This window comes from Ruditapes philippinarum, unplaced genomic scaffold (assembly GCF_026571515.1).
Source record: "Ruditapes philippinarum isolate M1 unplaced genomic scaffold, ASM2657151v2 ctg3956_1_1_1_1, whole genome shotgun sequence".
In the NCBI taxonomy this organism is placed as follows: domain Eukaryota; kingdom Metazoa; phylum Mollusca; class Bivalvia; order Venerida; family Veneridae; genus Ruditapes; species Ruditapes philippinarum.
In genome coordinates this window covers 205,123-222,761 of record NW_026858936.1, presented here as the reverse complement: position 1 = coordinate 222,761, position 17,639 = coordinate 205,123, and the positions used below count along the sequence as shown (strand labels likewise).

The 17,639-nt window shown below is 37.3% G+C and overlaps 1 protein-coding gene across 2 annotated transcripts in view; it reads left to right on the top strand.

The window, feature by feature from the left end:
• The window catches only part of LOC132754719 (uncharacterized), a 64,015-nt gene extending 46,605 nt beyond the window's left edge, over positions 1-17,410 (top strand). The window contains exons 1-5 of one of the 2 annotated variants that reach the window (XM_060745399.1): positions 10,686-10,823; positions 14,322-14,573; positions 14,956-14,992; positions 15,267-15,371; positions 16,111-17,410. In XM_060745399.1, coding sequence (XP_060601382.1) covers positions 10,770-10,823; positions 14,322-14,573; positions 14,956-14,992; positions 15,267-15,371; positions 16,111-16,529 — 867 coding nt within the window. In that variant the 5' untranslated portion in view covers positions 10,686-10,769 and the 3' untranslated portion in view covers positions 16,530-17,410. Of the gene's footprint in view, positions 1-10,685; positions 10,824-14,321; positions 14,574-14,955; positions 14,993-15,266; positions 15,372-16,110 lie in introns of those variants that run through there. The other variant, XM_060745398.1, reaches the window with a different exon arrangement.
• The last annotated feature ends 229 nt before the right edge of the window (positions 17,411-17,639 follow it).

Genomic DNA, 17,639 nt, shown 5'->3' with positions numbered 1-17,639 from the left:
GACTGGATGTGCGAGTTTGAGCCCTTTCAGGTAAGGAAGGTGACCAGCATGTTTGTGATAAGATTTCAGTGGCATGGAAATTTCAGGCACTATCAAAACATTTATAGGAATATTTTCTTCTGCTGTTTCTAAATACACGGTTGCTTTGCTTAAATGTCGCACGTGACGCTCTGTGTCTCCGAAACCCGACATGTATAAAGTTTCACTTCCGGTGGGCTCCAATTGTAATTTTTGGGCTAGGTGTTCACTTATAAATGAACTCTGGGAACCTTCATCAAATAGGATATTGGCGGAAATGGAGGTACTTTTTGAGGTTACCATGGAAACTGCTGTCTTAAATAATACAGGACCTGGTGTGGTAGAGTGAGCAGAATGTAATACCGAAGTGGAGTTCTTTTTCTCATTGTTGATAACAGGATATTTATCTGTAGATTTGGCTTCTTTTTCTACTCCACAAAGACTAGTATGATGTCTGCGTGAGCATATTTTACACTTGAATTTAGACTTACAGTCTGTAATCTTGTGGTTTCCCAGACAATTAAAACATAGCCTTCTTTCCTTCAATATATTCATTCTCTGTTCACGATCTTTACATTTTACACAGTCTGTACAAGAGTGCTCTCCCTTACAAAACGCACATCTATGTCTATGTTGTCGTAAATTGCCTGGTATAGATGTATTTTTTCTTTCCGGCTTTCTGGAATCAGATTTTGTTAAAAAAGTTGCTGTCGGAATTAAGTCTTGAGGGGTATTCAGCAATTTTTCAGCGTCTAAAATATTGATTTCATTCAGTATACATTTCATCAATTCACGCAAAGACCACGACTGTATCCCGTGCGCACGTGTAATGTTTGTTCTGACCTCTGGCGGTAGTTTTTGAAGGATAACCAGTGTAAGTAGTGAACCGTATGTGGTCTCATTCTGATTCAGTGAAGCTAATGCTCTGATATATGTCTCTGTTGTATCATAGAATTTTCTAACACTCTGTATAGTGTACCTGGGTGCTGGAACTTCTAGTAATGCTTTCATGTAAATTTGGATAATTCTGTCTTTTTTGACCATATCTCTCATGTAATAATGAAATAGCCTGTTCATAATTAACATTCGTTAAGGCAAATCCAGCTATTGTTTGCAAAGCGTCATTTTTAAGACACGACTTCAAGTAATTGAATTTCTGTACTCCGCTAAGTGAAACATTCGTGTGTATAGCAGACTCGTAAGAATCCCAGAATGAACACCAGTCAAGGACATTTCCGTCGAACTTCGGCAAATCTAACTTTGGTAATTTGTGATATACTGAGCTTTGAGATAAGGACGGTAAGAAATGCATCTGGGAACTATTCTCGCTGATACCTGGCGCACAAATCTCGGATGTTTCGCTTGATACGGACGCTTGAAATGGCTGAGCATTAGGGTTTAGAGCTGGGGAATTGTAGTTCAAATTTGAAATTGATACCTTCCTTAAATCATGTATCTTCTGTATCTTGGTCTTTAACATGTATATATATTCATCATGCTCAAGAATTTCTGTTTCTATTTGTTCTTCCTCTTCGTCTTCAAACGAATCAAGGATCTTTTCATGAATCTCCGTGATCGTCTGCTGTTTCTGTTTGAGGGAATCAATGATCGTCACAAGTTCCTCGTAATCGGCTGCCTTCCGCTGAATTATCTCGAATTTGTTCAGGAGTCGTGTAACTGCGCCTTTGTGACCCTTCTGTATAGAACGTAATTTTGTTGTCATAGTGTTGTCCGGTTCGCGGGACCAAAATGTTGTGTAAACACTAAATAATCAAAAGATTGCACTGGTTCTTCAATAACGTTGTTTTATTTCTGATTACCGGAAGTCAACTCTTATTATGACGTCAATACAATAACGTATAAAATGGCGCGTCACGCTAAACGTGACGCTAATATTGGCGCAATAACTCAGTACATACATATGTACGTAACACATGGGTCCATGAGTCCGAAGGATAGTCTGCGTAGATAGCCGCAAGTGTCAGACTTCTACGGATGGTCTCATATTCCTGTTTGCCCATGTCTAGTCTAGGAATAGCAAGTGCCACTTTGACTGCAGACAGGTCATTTGCTGTAGGGTTGGTGATGTCTGCTCGGCCCAAGGGAATTGTCTGAGTGTTTAGTTCAGCTGCATACTCTCTACTCAGCTTCTTTGCTTGATGTACAAAGCTGCAGCGCTTGAGGCGGTTCTTGGTGAATCCCTCAAGTCTGCTGTTCATGGGGTGGTCTGGGAGGGACTGGTACTTGTTTGCCTGGAGAAGGACCTTGGTTTGTCTTCTTTCGTGAAGTGTTTGTATTCCGGTCAGTTTCTCCATGAAGGCGATTGGTGTAGACTTGGTGGCCCCTGTGATGATACGAAGTGCCTGGTTCTGTACCTTATCCAGGGCTTGCTGGTTTGTCTTGGCTGTTGTGGACCATGTGGCTGAGCTGTACTCCATGGTGGGTCTTACTGTGCCCTGATATACAGTCTTCAGTATTTGCTCATTTGCACCCCAGGTTGTCCAAGCAAGTTTTCGCATCATCCCAAGTTTCCTTCGTGCCGTCCCTTCTACACGGCTGATGTGTGCTTTCCAAGTCTGCCGCTTGTCAAAGGTGACCCCAAGGTATGTGGCTTCGTCTTCCTCCTTCAGTGGAGTTCCAGCCAACATGACCTTCCCAGCTCTCTGCTTTGTTGCCAAGGTGAACAGTGTGGTGGACGACTTCTCTTTGTTGATCGTAACACACCAGTCTTCGGCCCATGCTGCGAGTGTGTCCATAGCTCTTTGCATTCTGTATGTGGCCGTAGAGGCGTGTTCTTCTTTGCACCATAGCACCAGGTCGTCAGCATAAAGAGCAGCATGAACTCCCTTAGGCAGTTCAGACACCAGGTCGTTGATGAAGACCAGAAAGAGTGTCGGGGATAGGACTCCACCCTGTGGGACGCCATGGCGTAGCAGGAACTTCCTACTGTTGGATTGGTTCAGGCTGACTCTGGCTCTTCTATTAAACAGATAAGAGTTGATCCATTTCAGCATGGCCCCTCCAACTCCATTCCTCATGAGCTTCACTTGTAGCCCTTCTGTCCAGACTTTGTCGAACGCTCTTTGTAGGTCAATCCATGCTGTAAGGACCACCTTTTGCTCTTGGAATGCGTCTTCGACTTCCTGCGCTAGGTATGTAGTCTGGTCTTCTGTGGAACGGAATTGCCGGAAACCAGCCTGTTCAGATGCCAGCAGGTCATTGGTCTCCAGGTACCACTTCAGGCGTGCGTTCACAATCCTCTCCATGGTCTTAACAACACAGCTGGTGAGGCTGATTGGACGGTAGCTGGCTGCCTTTTTTTGGGTCCTTCCCTTTCTTCAGTATAGGGATCATCGTTGCCTCTCTCCAAATCTGTGGTAGCTGCCCTTGTTTCCAGCTGTAGTTGTATATGTCCAGGAGTTTGCACATTGCTGTATTGCCCAGGTGTGTCAGCATCTCGTTTGTGATTCCGTCAGGACCGGGAGATTTTTGGTCTTTAGTTGCCTGAAAGCTGCCTGAACCTCATGAAGCGTCAGGCGCGAGTCCATACACTCTGATGTAACCTTAGGTGTTTTCCTGTCCCTTTGTTCTCTTCTTGCTTCCCTCAGTCGTTCACTGTTGATGGAGATGTCGCTGACATCTTTGTAGTTTTGGGCAAAGACGTTTGCTGCTTGTTTGCCCACCAACAGCTCTCCCTCCTCTTCCAAGGTAACTGAGCCTCACGCTTTGTCTTGGTCGTCGTTCAGCTGTTTTGTACCTCCACAACTTTCGGCCATCTCTCTCGAGGTTCAATGAAGCTGTCTTGTGTCTCCAGCTCTTTCTTTGGGCCTCTAGCTTGTGCCTTAGGAATTTGGCCTTGGCATGCTGTAAGTTGTGGTTTGCCTTCTGTGAGGGATTGTTTTCGGCTTCAACTCTGGCTTCAGACACCTTGGTTTGCAGCTCCTCTAACTGGTCACTCAAGTAGGGCTTGTAGTCTTTCCTCGCACCTCTAGGGATGGACTGCTGTGCTGACTTGAGGATGCATTGGTTGAAGTCCCTGACTATGTTGTTAATGACTCTGCCTTCAAATCTGATGTCTTTGCAGAGTTCATCACTCACAGACTGGAAAAGGGGCCAATCAGCCTTTTTGTAGTTCCATCTGGGTAGGCTAGATGACATAGAGACAGAGCGGTCCAGTATGATGAGGACTGGACGGTGATCACTGCCTCCAAGTTGATCAGTGACTTTCCTCTGGACATTGTCCGTGTATGTCGTCAGTACAGAAGGCAAGGTCAGGCGTTGATGTCGAGTGCCATCTTCTCGAGTAAAAAGTTGGGGGATCCTCCGGCTGATTGATGAGGTTCAGCCTGTTGTCATCCTGCCAGGTCTCCACTTCCTCTCCTCGGTTGTCCATGTGGTCATATCCCCAGCTTTGTGAGTGACTGTTGAAGTCTCCAACAACCATGAGGTTTGTTGCTTCCATTGGGATACTGTCTAGGGAAAGAGCTTTGTCATTTGGAGAGTACATATTCACAAGAGTCATTTGAAAGCCGTTCAATCTGAGGCTCAGCACTTGGAATTCCGAGTCATCCAAATGCATTTTAGTCTGGATAGCATTGATGTTGTTCCTTACTAATGTCATGATGCCTCCTTTCTTTCGCTTCGGAAGCACTGGTATCCTCTGATCTTAAAGGATTTATCTGGTTGCAGGTGTGTTTCCTGAATGCAACAGACATTGATGTCATTCTCATGAAGGAAGTGCTGAAGTTCAGTCTTTTTGTTGAAGACTTTGGTCTCCTCTTGGCATGATGGGAGGAGTGACCCCCAGTAGCTTTGGGTGGACTCTGTCGAGGCTCAAAGCCCGGCACTGTATCTCCCTGGAGGGATTCCAAAGATCCAGCACCACATCGATGAATACCATTGTTTCGTGTAGTCATAGCGTTGGTTACGTGATGCAGTGGTTTGTTAGAGAGTGCAAATGGCCCAGCATCTCCGATTTCAACACTCTAGGTTGGTTAGGGTTACCTCACCCAAAGCCCTTGCCGACCCAACGACTGACCACAAGGCAGTGGTGATTTTGAAAGGGTTGTCTCCCTTGGTTTGGTATAAGAGTTGTCCTTCTCCACCGTTCCCATCTAACTCAGGCTGTTGTGCTCAGAGACCACTGCTGGATTGCCGTTACACCAGTTATGATGGTGCTCGTCGTTCCAGCTGTCACCCAGGTTGTGACAGGCCATTTGTTAATCCACGAGGCTGTGGAGCTATTTTGACCCATAGCTGGGTTATAGGTTAGCAGGCTTCAGGGCATATCCCCACACCGGTGGGCCATGCAAGCCATGCCTTTAGGGGCCTAGATCCTCCAAGACCGAGTGGTTTAGCCTGGGGCCGCAAGGTGCCCAGTTTCCGTTTGCCACCTCGGGGAGGTCCCATAAATGGGCCACAGCGGTCTTACTGCATGAGAGGCTATAACTGGCAGGGAAGGCTTACAAGTGGCTCCCCGGTTCCCACTAGGTGGTAGCCAGCGGTGAGGCTGTAAGCTGTAAGCGAAAAACACGAAGCTACTCACTACAACAACACGCAGTTTCGCATCAAAGCAGTCATTACGGCAAACAGATTTATTAGTTATGCTCATATAAACTAGTTATTCATATGTCATTTAAGAAAATTCTGAAACTTACAATGCATTAATGTGTTAGACAGAATCCAAACAATATTGTTGAATTGGATGAAAACTGAGTTTATTGTGTATATCAAATAACAACAGTCATATTACTGACCAGCAGCTATACATAAGTTAAATGAATGTACAGAACTATTCAACTTGTAAGCTTAACAGTTCATACATACCCGATTTATGTTTTTGTTGCTGACTCTACAACAGAATCAACACAGCCAGAATTTACATTGTGGTAGGTGTGATCATGGAAACATTTTCCTTTGTTCCTGTGAAAGAAATGCACATATAATCATTTAACATTGGTTTAGATAAAATGTTTGGGTATAGTTGATTGGCTTGTGTCAATTAAGTCATTTACTCTTTTCAATGACATCTTGATGTTAAAATGTGTCTGCTAAAATAGAGAAAAACAAAATCCCTAAAGAAAGCCCAACACGTCAAAATTGTAAATTGTTGCAGGCTCGGTTTGACTGAGCCTGTTCATGGACGGTATTGGAAAGTACAAGTTACCGCCCACGCCCCCTAGCACCGGCTTGAGCATAATTCAACATTTAAACACAAAAATGGTGAAATTTTGAATTTGGAAGCAGATGTGTTCATACAGCGGTTAACATGGAACCTTCAATATGACACAGTAGTGTCCTTCCACAAAATGCGGCGTATGGTCCCCAAGTAAAAAATTCTGGAAACAAAGTGATCCCTCGGAAGCATTAATCACAACAAAATAACATAAGAATTGCAGACTCGGTTTGATTGAGTCTGTACATGAGGGATAATGAATAAGTGCAACATCCCTCATGCCCCCTAGCACCGGCTTGAGCGGTACTCAATTCTCAACACTTTATAGTGTTGGCATCAATGATCCCGAAGGACCAGAAAATATAACAACACTGAAGTGAAGTACGGGGCAACTTTTTACGGCTGCCACACAGCACTTGACACCTGCTGTTGTGAAGTACACAATTCTGGAAACAAAGTGATCCCTCGGAAAAGTAAAAGAATGCGTGTGCCCTAAACGAGAAAACAATGGGCGGAACTTATTAAAATGGAATTATGAAAGGGATCTGAGGTTATTAAAAACTCTTATTCTGCAGATTTGTATATTTATGTGACCTTTCAACACCTTCAACAAATCATGAATTATAAATGGACCATATTTCCTTTTACTAACAAATTTACAACTGTTTTGAATTGGGTCGACATTGAATTATAAACTGTATACCTCTGTTTGACTGGTATTTCAAGAAAGCCGCCAACATCTTCACTGTAAGAAAAAAATACTAGGACCATTTTCCTTCTTCCCCATTAGTGAAATGACAACTACAAATTCTGTCATTTTCATTTGCGTTCCTGTCTGCTCGTCTAAAAGGTACAATAAAATAAACTTTTTATTCCATCTAAATTCAAGTTACTATATTTGAATAAGCAAAAAGACAGCTGGCTTAGTACAGTACCATTTTACAAATGTCATTAATGACAATATTATTTATAGTTGGACACAAGTCTATAGCTAACAGCTTTCACACAACAACAGGAAATTGACACTTTTTTATGAAAACATCACATTACACAATGGTCATTTATTGTATGTAATTTTTCTTTATAAAAGCAATATATAAAAGTCACTATACTTTAAGAACAGTATATATTAACTGTTTTCTTTATAGGGATCTGGCCTAAATTCTTAAAATTGTTTATTCGTCAAAACTACTGTAGTACAGATGACTTGAATACTTATTTCCATTTTCTTTTAAATTTTCATTATATATATGTAATGGCAACGATGATCAAATTTGGAAGATAATAAACTTAATATCCGAATGAAAGGATATATCCGAAATTCGTTTATTTTCAGACACCCCTAGAAATAAAGCAATCCCCTTCGTCACTTTTTAATAAGTATACATCGTTTGCACCAGTAAAATCTTCTTATAACCCTCAATACCATTAAATTGATATAATATTAAAGAAATGACAATAAATCATTAACGATTGTCGAAGTATCAGATTACCAATTGAAATGAGCCGAAATAACTGCCTTATTTAGGTTTATATATCCTCGTAATTCTTTGGATTAAAAGAAAACTGAAACACATTGCAAGTCTGTGGCCCACCAGTACAATGGGCACATAGTAAACCATTATAATATACTTACGCGCCCTATATTTCAAATCAAAGACATAGATAACAGAGATAAGCAGTTCCTATATATCCCATTGAAATATCACACATGCCTATCAAAAAGTGACAAATAAGGCACACTATAGCAATGAGAAATGAATGAATGTAGACTTGGTGCCTTTATAGTATACACCATTTGAAAGTTAAATCTGTTATCTCTTGATGCATTCTTAAATATTTGTAGCCTTCTATGTATTTCACATAAAATAACGTTGCAGGACATACCCATTTAGCCAGCTTTTTATTAAAAACAGAGTTTTGTAACAAAAACTAAAAAGAAGTTCATTTATTTAAAAAGAAACCTTAAATGTGTTTACCTGCAGCCATAGACAAATGTATAAGCTGTCTGAAAAAAAGTATTATTTTTCTGCTTTTGATATCCGGTTAGTTCGTTTTACTTGTCACAAGTTTTTTTTTAAGTTTATCAAGTTTATAAGATATCATATTCTCTGTTCATGTCGTATATAACAAACATAAACTGATTTAAGTGACCTAATTTGCTGTGTTCTAAATATGTTATATTAAACGAACTTAAAATCAAATTTCCTTATTTATTAGGTTAAATAGAAACGTAGTAACACTAATATCCTGCTGGTGATTATTTCATACAAAAGGTAATCTTCCTTTATACTTTTGTTATTTTATATTGAATTAAATAAGGAAACATTCGATAAATTCTAAGTGAAAAATATAAATTAAATGACTTTTTTTAGAAATAAGTCAACCGTTTACTTTTTATTCGATTTTTACAGAAATTATTTGAGTTTGGTTGTTTAGGAAAACGACTTGCCATTGAAAGGGTTTAAACCAATGAGGCTTGCGATCATTTTTCCATCTTTGAGCTCGTAAACGCTACTTTTCATCAAAATTGGTACCTTTCAAGTATCCGCATTAGCCGAAACATACTCTTGGGACCTTATAACCATTTTTATTATCCCCCGCCGATGGAATCGGGAGGGGGATATTGTTTTAGCGTTGTCCGTCCTTCCGTCCGTCCATCCGTCCGTCTTAGATCTCTACAACTACTGGCTGGAATTCAATAAAACTTTATGGGAATCATCAATATCAAGAGGAGATGCGCATATCGTCAGCTTGTTCAAGTCAGAACTTTTAGCTCAGAGTTATGGCCCTTGATTAGTAATGCATTATGCATATAGAGCAAACATCTTTTCCCAACTTCTGGCTGGAATTCAAGGAAACTTGATGGGAACCTTCAATACCAAAATGAGATGCGCATATCGTCGGTTTGTTCCGGTCAGACACTTTAACTCAGAGTAGTGGCCCTTGATTAGTTATCGATATTCATATAGAGCAATAATCGTTTCCGCGCTTCTTCTCTCGAAATACTGGCTTGAATTCAACGAAACTTTATGGGAACTTTCAATACCAAGAGGATATGTGCATAACGCAGCCTTGTTCCGGTCAGACACTTTAACCTGGAGTTATGGCTCTTGATTAGTTATGCAGTATGCATATAGTGCAAACTTTACAGAACCTTCAATACCAAGGGGAGATGCACATATCATTGCTTTGTTCTGGTTAGACACTTAGTTCAGAGTTATGGTCCTTGATTAGTTAAGCAGTATGCATATGGAGCATTAATTGTTTCCACGCTACTTCTCTGCAACTACTGGCTGGACTTCAATTAAACTTTATTGGAACCATTAATACCAAGATGAGATTTGTTAATTTGTTGCCTTGTACAGACCAGACCCTTCATTACAGAGTTATGGCCCTTGATTAGTTTTGTAGTATGCATATATATCAATATTGCTATTTTTTGCAACTGCTGTATTGATTTCAATTTTTTGTTATGGAATTCATGGATACAAAAAGGCAATTAACATGTCATTGGCATATCCAGATATTACAATTTAACACCGAGTTATGGATCTGTTGCCCTGAATATTCATTATGTGCACAGTATATTACTGTTTATGCCATGATAAATATATAAATAAAGTCTTATGTCTTCAGTTGTTGTGTTAGTAACATCCAGTACTCGGCGGGGGATATGAATTCAACGAATTTGCTTGTTTAATTTAAAAAAAGAACTTTAAGTTTAATAAGTTATAAAGAGCAGTTTACAACTGATGTTGAAAGACATTGTTTACAATATTTGTATAAAATATCTATTATAGATATCAGGAATTATTGTTTTTATAATAAACAATCAACAGCAAAAACTCTTTACAGCAAACAAGTAAAGAAATACGGATATCAGGTTCCATTTATAGCAACTTGGCACATGACAGAAGAGTGAAGTTCTCTGATAAAGTTACTTTGGACATCCAGTGTTCTTTTGTTCTTTTATGTACTTTTTGTTAATTCATTGTACTGTTTGAAGTATAGCCCTTTTAAACATTATTTGTATCAAGATTGTTCTAGACAGTAAATATAATTACATTAAATTATGCTATATTGATATTTTGATAAATAATCGAAAGAACATTAATTCAAATTACACATACAAGTTGGTAATTCGGATATGTGATGACAGTCAGTTATCATTCATTATTGACGGAATATCGCACGTAAAAGTAGATTTGCTAAACTATCTTTATATTCATTCACATGGTAATATAGATGTATGAATTAAATATTTAGATCTTGATAACTTTTAGATTTAGCTGATAAAAACTAAAATATAGTTAACTTTGTATCCAGACGTTTCACTCTCAGTCATTTTTTACATTTCATCATAAAACCATATACATTACCCCCTCCCCGCCCCCCGTCCCCCAATACAGGTATAAAAATGCCTTTTCAACTAAAACAAATTTGAATGAATCAGATCCTCTCTGTTTACAATAAGTGAAACGTAATTCATGGAATACAATACTAATATCCATGTATGCCTTTGTATTGTATTTTAATTTTTTGTAGGGTACATTGTGTGTGAACAAGAAAAAGGATGGATGAACGTGGCGAACTTGAAAAGTCAGAAGAAAATACAAACAATTTTAAGGTAATTTTGAAATATATTTGAATTTATAATTTAATGTAGTCACAGGAACATTTTAACACGAAAGATAAAAGCGTTTAAATATATATTATATATATTATCCGGAAGGATAAATTGATGCAAGTTCTCGCGACTTTGGACTATATTATTGCTTCATTATGCATTTCTTTCTTCTTCAATTAAATGCATGTGACGGTTCCGAGCTGTTCACTAGTTAGAGGAGATAGTATGTGAGCGGCCGGATAGCTCAGTCGGTAAATCCACGGTATAGTATTCCGAGGGTCCCGCTTCGAGTCCCGGTCAGGCTGTACATTTTTTTTCTCACCCTGTTAAATTTGTACAGCGGCTCTGCCGACTGAGATATCCGGCCTTCTGTTGTAGTGTGAAGAGACCTGGGAGAAGGATCTTGAAGACGGATGATGCCACGGAAGCATTAATCACAACAAAATAACATGGACATTGCTTACTCGCCTTGATTAAGTCGGTACATGAACGAAAATGGAAAAGAACAGCATCCCTCATGCCTCCTAGCATTTGATTGGAGCGGTACTCAGTTTTCATCATGCAATGGTTCCGAAGAACAAGAAAAACAACTTAAGTGAAGTACGGGACATTGTTTTACACCTATCACATGGTACTCCAAAACTGCTGTTGTGATGTATAAAACACTAAAAATTAAAATAATAAGGCTTCTTGAGTTGATCGTATAGTTAAAGGCACATCATTGAGTACAGCTCATTCTGGTGCTAGGGGCTGTGAGAATTGTTGCGCTTTTTCATTATTCATCATGTACAGACTCAATCTAACCGAGTCCGTAGTTTCATGAAAATAAGCATGAATCCAGAGGCTGGCTGCTTGTCACATATATGTCCGACTCATGAAAGAAATTATATTTTCATTATCAATACATTATTTGAGACAGTTTATCAATCATTACTGCTGCAAGTTATTTAAAATACAAAGAAAATGGTGCATGTTCTTGCCGATACTTGCCGATAGTCATTAAAATATATTTGTTTATTCAAACATAACAAAAATACACGTATTAAAGCCTTATGTCTAAGGCTTATTGAATCTTTAGATACTGATGCCAGAAGTTCGATATATTGTTTTATACTATGGTCATATCTTTCATACTTACCTTGATTTGTAATGTAAAATCCACTTTCTGTTTAATTTATCTTTTTATTCTCTTGCAATCAATGTTTATTCACAGTAATATTTTGTGCGTTTCACATCATACATAGTTCAACGTACAGAGGCTGTAATGAATGCCTAATAAATGTTTGTCTATTAAGATGTCTGTTGTTTGTTTATTTTCAAACTGTTACTACTTTCTTGAACTGGAACTTTAAATGTCAGCCTCGTACTTAACACAATTGTATACAGTTTTCGCGAAATTTGTAAACATTTCTGTTTGTCAATATCCGACAAGCTAGAGCTAAAGTGTCGATTGTAATTGGTAAAGAAATCCTACAAATGTCTACGACAGACCAAAACCACTTTATTTATCATATTATTCCTTATTTTTAAATGTTTTGAACAGTACACCTGTCTTGCAGGCGGCCATTTTTAGTACTTTTTGTACGAATACTTGCATAGAAAAGCTGGATGCTGTACATTCTGATAAAGTTTTAAACTTAATTTTTTATAATGTATCATCGTTATCCTGCCAAAAAATTTTTGCATTGTTTTATTTATAAGAAACTAATAATTTTTCTTCACCCCACAGGCATTTTGTGGACCTCACCAAAAAACACACTGTGGGATGACTTTTCTACGAAAATACTTTGGTGCGTTCCTTCTACAAAATAATATGTTGGCCCAACAAAAATCATTGTAGCTTTCTTTCAACAAACAAGTGGAATGTGTGGGAACAGTGGCATATAAAAGGCCCGTCTGCTTTATTCCGGTGTCTTCCATATTCGAAATTCTCTCATGAACGTCGTATTTTGATAGTTCACTTAAATATGATACTTTAAAATGTTTGACTGAATTCTAAAAGTTGTGCATTAATTTGTTGACGTAAATTTAGTATATTTCTTCTTAGAATTAAATGAAATATACATTTTCTCAATATTGCATCTGCATAATATACTTAATATTTCTGCATTTTTATTTTATCATGGAAATTGACAGATTCGAGTCATTTTATTGGTTTCACCGTGTTTTATGACCTATTTCTATTCTTAGAATATTTATCATTTACTGAAATTTCCTTGCTGCTTAGTTATAAATTGGTTTTGAAATAATAATTATCTTGCATTAAACTTACTGACTCTATAAAGTGCAGGAACGTAACAAAAGTGATTCTGACAGGTGCACATGGAAATATGACTCTATTTGCCGATTAAAAAAAACGACTCACAAGACTCGCATACATACATACATACACACATACACGCACGCACGCACGCACGCACACACACGCGCGCGCGCATACATACATACATACATGCGTGTGTTTCTGAAAAATGACTAGGAATAACAAACAACGGCTTAATATAATTTCACTTACAATTCAGTATATCTATTAAATTATATATAATAATCAATCTTGTTCAAAACAACTTTTTCTAAATTAACGCCTTCATTTGCAATTTTTATAAGGTAACGTCTATATGAACATTATGGAATAAAGAGTCGAAATATCTTATCTAAGTGTCTTGGGTCGGGATATCGTAGGAGTATACGTTTCAAATACAATGATATTTAACGGAACATGTTTTTGTCTCAGGTAACCTGTTTCTTAAACGCTGGTTTCACTACAATATTTAAACATTACTTTATCGGTGCAAGGGGGGATTTCGTACCCTTGTAAATGATTTCTTTATAATAAATTAAGCCGAATAAACAAGAAAGGGTTTCAAAATAACGAAAGAAAGTCAGGAACAAAATATTAACAAGTATGCACATAATGCTTCAAAGTGAGAAAGGCTAATATAATATTGTTCTTAAATTTGCTTCTTTTATTTATGATCCATAATGATGTAACATCAGTATTCCTTTTCTATAACATAAGATCTATATGAAAACGGCTGTATAAAACGTTGCAGGTTTTTCCCATGAACATAGTTACCATTTCTACATAATGTATGCACAATATACACATTGTCATGAAAAGCGTCTTGTCACATTTATTCCCACTTCCACGCATTTGCGAGACCCCCAAATTGATACATCCTTCGGTCAAATGGGTTGTCCGGTTTATTTTCCCTTCCTTGCTCTTTCGAGAAAGTGCAGTACGACAAAGAACAAATCTCCGGGACCCGGGGATTCAGCCTCCGTTTCACTCTGCTGATTCCGTTTTTTATATTTTCTGTAGATATTGACATGAACCTGAAAACGTTTGTCTTTAATGTCGATATATTTGGTATGAATTTTAAATTGAGCTTGTGAATGTCTTTTTTCACAATGCTAGTGTATGTTATAGAAGGAGGAAGAGGAAAAAAATGATTGAACTCGAATATTGGCTTTCCTTAATACCATTTACTTTTACAGAAATCAAAATGTACTCTAACGACATTGGTTGCCGTAGCATTCGTCAACATGAGTGTCTTAATTCCTTTGGTCGTGCACTGGTGCCTGTTAAGACAGCACAAGGTCGAATCAGAATGGTGTTCTCCCTTAGACATAACAAGTCAAGGGAACCAAGACCTTCTGGGACAACTTATAGTAAAGACTGACAAAAATACTGATCGTACAAAAACATGTGGCAAATTGAGTACCATGTTGAAGACAGTTGTTAATCTGGTAATGATTTTCTATTTCTTATCTCGTCACATAAGTTTGAATTTAACAAATACGAGCATTTTTTTTGGCCCTTGATGTGACTGTATCTGTAAAAAAATCTGGAAATAACGTGATCCCTCGGAAGCATTAATCACAACAAAATTACAAGAGAATTGCAGGCTCGGTTTGATTGAGTCTGTACATGAGGGATAATGAATAAGTGCAACACGCCTCACATAAGTCATGTCGGAAAAATAAATGTTATCTATAACAGAATTTAATAACTGCATGTAAAGTGCTATATAAATGATGTAAATACGTTACGATCGTACAAGTAAAAGGTATTGTTATAAATATGTAATTGACACTGTTATTTATGTATTATTATCATTCAATATTTTAGAACATACATGATAGCTACGACAGTGACCTTTGTCCAGGTATGTTTTTATCATCTATTAAAACCAACAAAACTCCGCAAATGTCGCTTGTTCTCCTTTATTCAACAAATATTATATTTAAGTGAAAAAAAAAACTGAAACAGAGTAAGTAACGTCAACCGCCTCCATCGGAACACTTTTGGCTATTATACTTAATAATATCGGACTTAATACGGATTGAAAGTAGTTCTACCACGTGTTTTTAAATGTAAACAAAAACAGAGCTCAGGGTGTAATGTATAACAATTGTATATACTTGACATTTCCATTCCAGAGCCGGAGATGCTTACTTTCGGTATCAAAGCATTCAACTGCACAGCTTCAAGGAAAGTTGAATCTACTTGTTATCTCGATAACGTATCCTCACATGCTAAACCAGGTATGTTATTACTATCATCACATACATGCAAGTGCATTTACTAAATACACATTATCCTATATTATTTGCCAGCAAGTTTGTAAACAGTAAAACTGCTTTACACAGAATTTAATAGCAACATTATTTGTCTGTACCTTATGTTACATTCAAATGGAATATCCTGATACAAAACAGGAAGAGTATACAGTTTCGGGTGTTTTATTTTTAAATATCGTTTGAAAAATATCAAATGTTACATGTTTCAACAAATTTCTAATAGGATATTTGTAGACCTGATACCATACTGCAATTACCGAATGTTTAGGAAACTGACATCAATAATCATTATACCTGAAAATATAATTATAACTATTACCAAAAACATTTGCAAAAATAAAATATCTGGAAGAACGGTGATACCTCGGAAGCATTAATCACAAAAATACATGAAAATTGCAGACTCGCTTCGATTGAGTCTGTGCAAGAGGGATAATGAAAATGTGCAACATCCGCCATAGCACGGGCTTGAGCGCTACTCAACATTACAAAAAGTCAAGAATAAAGATCAACAAGGCAAAGGCAACACTTGAAAATGCTGGAATGCTGGAATTATCTCTACGGAAACAATTCTAAAGCCACAAATAATAACCTGATCACTTTTCTTAAAAATAACATCTATGCTTGTCTCAATACCAACACATGGAGCATACACTTACATGTTTGTATCAACAATTGTTACTCATGAAATATATCTTTTCAGTACCTGGGAAAACTACCAAATTATACTGGCAACCTACTACAGGTATGTTTACACATCATTTGAAATACGTGCAGGAAGAAGGAGCAATCTACATTAAGCAATCTGGCTATTACTTTGTGGCTTCTTTGTTGACAGTAAGAGCTAACAACATGACATCGACTGATACCGTCACAGGGTTCGAGGATAAAATGAGTCACTTTGTTAACGTAATACACCACAAAGATGGGCCTGAACGAGTTCTTCTTGAACACGTCAAATTCATGTGTGAATTATCCTTCGGTCATGCAGAATGGTCAAGTAACATAGGAGCACCTTTTTACTTAAATGAGCAGGAGAGAATCTACGTGGCCACATCACATCCGTATAATATTGTCAGTGGTCACAGAAATAATTATCTAAGCATTCATACCATTTTGTAAAACTAAAAAACAAAAATAACAAAAACAACCCACAAAAAACCAACAAAATAACCAAACAAACAAACAATATAAAGACAAACAAACGAAAGTATTCAATTTGTTTTAGATATATTATGGTATAGGTAAAATTCCATCCATCTAGAAATTACTGTTTTTAATTCTAATTCTTTGTAATTTTGTCTTTTGACAACATATGTGTAATATGCAAGCTAATCCACTTCAAAATTTCATTTTATTTAGTTTCTCTAATCGTTTTCTCGTTCAGGGCACACGGATTTTGTTTTTGTGTAGCAAATGCCGCCCTTCAGGGAATGACACTAGCATGACACATTGAAAGTTCCATGATAACCGCAATATGGACACATCTGCGTATGTTTCAAAATCAGAATTTTACCAGTTCATTTTAGATGTTGAATTCTGCTGATGCCGAGGCTAGGGGGCGTGAACGATAGCTTGTAGTTACCACTTCCGTCCATGTACTACATACACGAGCCTGCAACATTTTCAATTTTGCTGTGTTTTGCTTTCTTTATGAATTATGTTATTCACTATTTCGTTACCATTTTGTTGGGTCTTTTTATGTTTAACTTGTACATGCTCAATCATTATTATTGTATTAAATGTTACTCAGGATACACTCACTATTAATTGGATATGTTCAACACATACAACAGCTTCTTATTTGTATAGTATCACAGCATCTGTGTAGCAATGTCAAGCAAATAATTGGATGCATGTAAAAACTGTGATGTTATAAATATATTTACCAAATCAAAAATAAATTTCCATAGACATTTCTAAGACATGTCTCATTTAAAAAATTTCTATTTATAATTGAACATACTACCTTGACGGTTAATTATTTAGACACATATCCTATGTAAAATGTAGACGTTTTCTCGAATAAAAGTGATTTCTGAATTACAAATGGTTATAATTAATCAACCTTGTAGATATGGATGGCGTTTAATAGTTATCAAATACCTATCGATATACATATTACGCCAATGTTTATAAAATCACCAAGACATCTCGATTCTTTACATTTATATCTGGGCAAAACCGAATCTTATATTAAGTATTTTTGTTTTATTTGTTTATGCTTTTTTA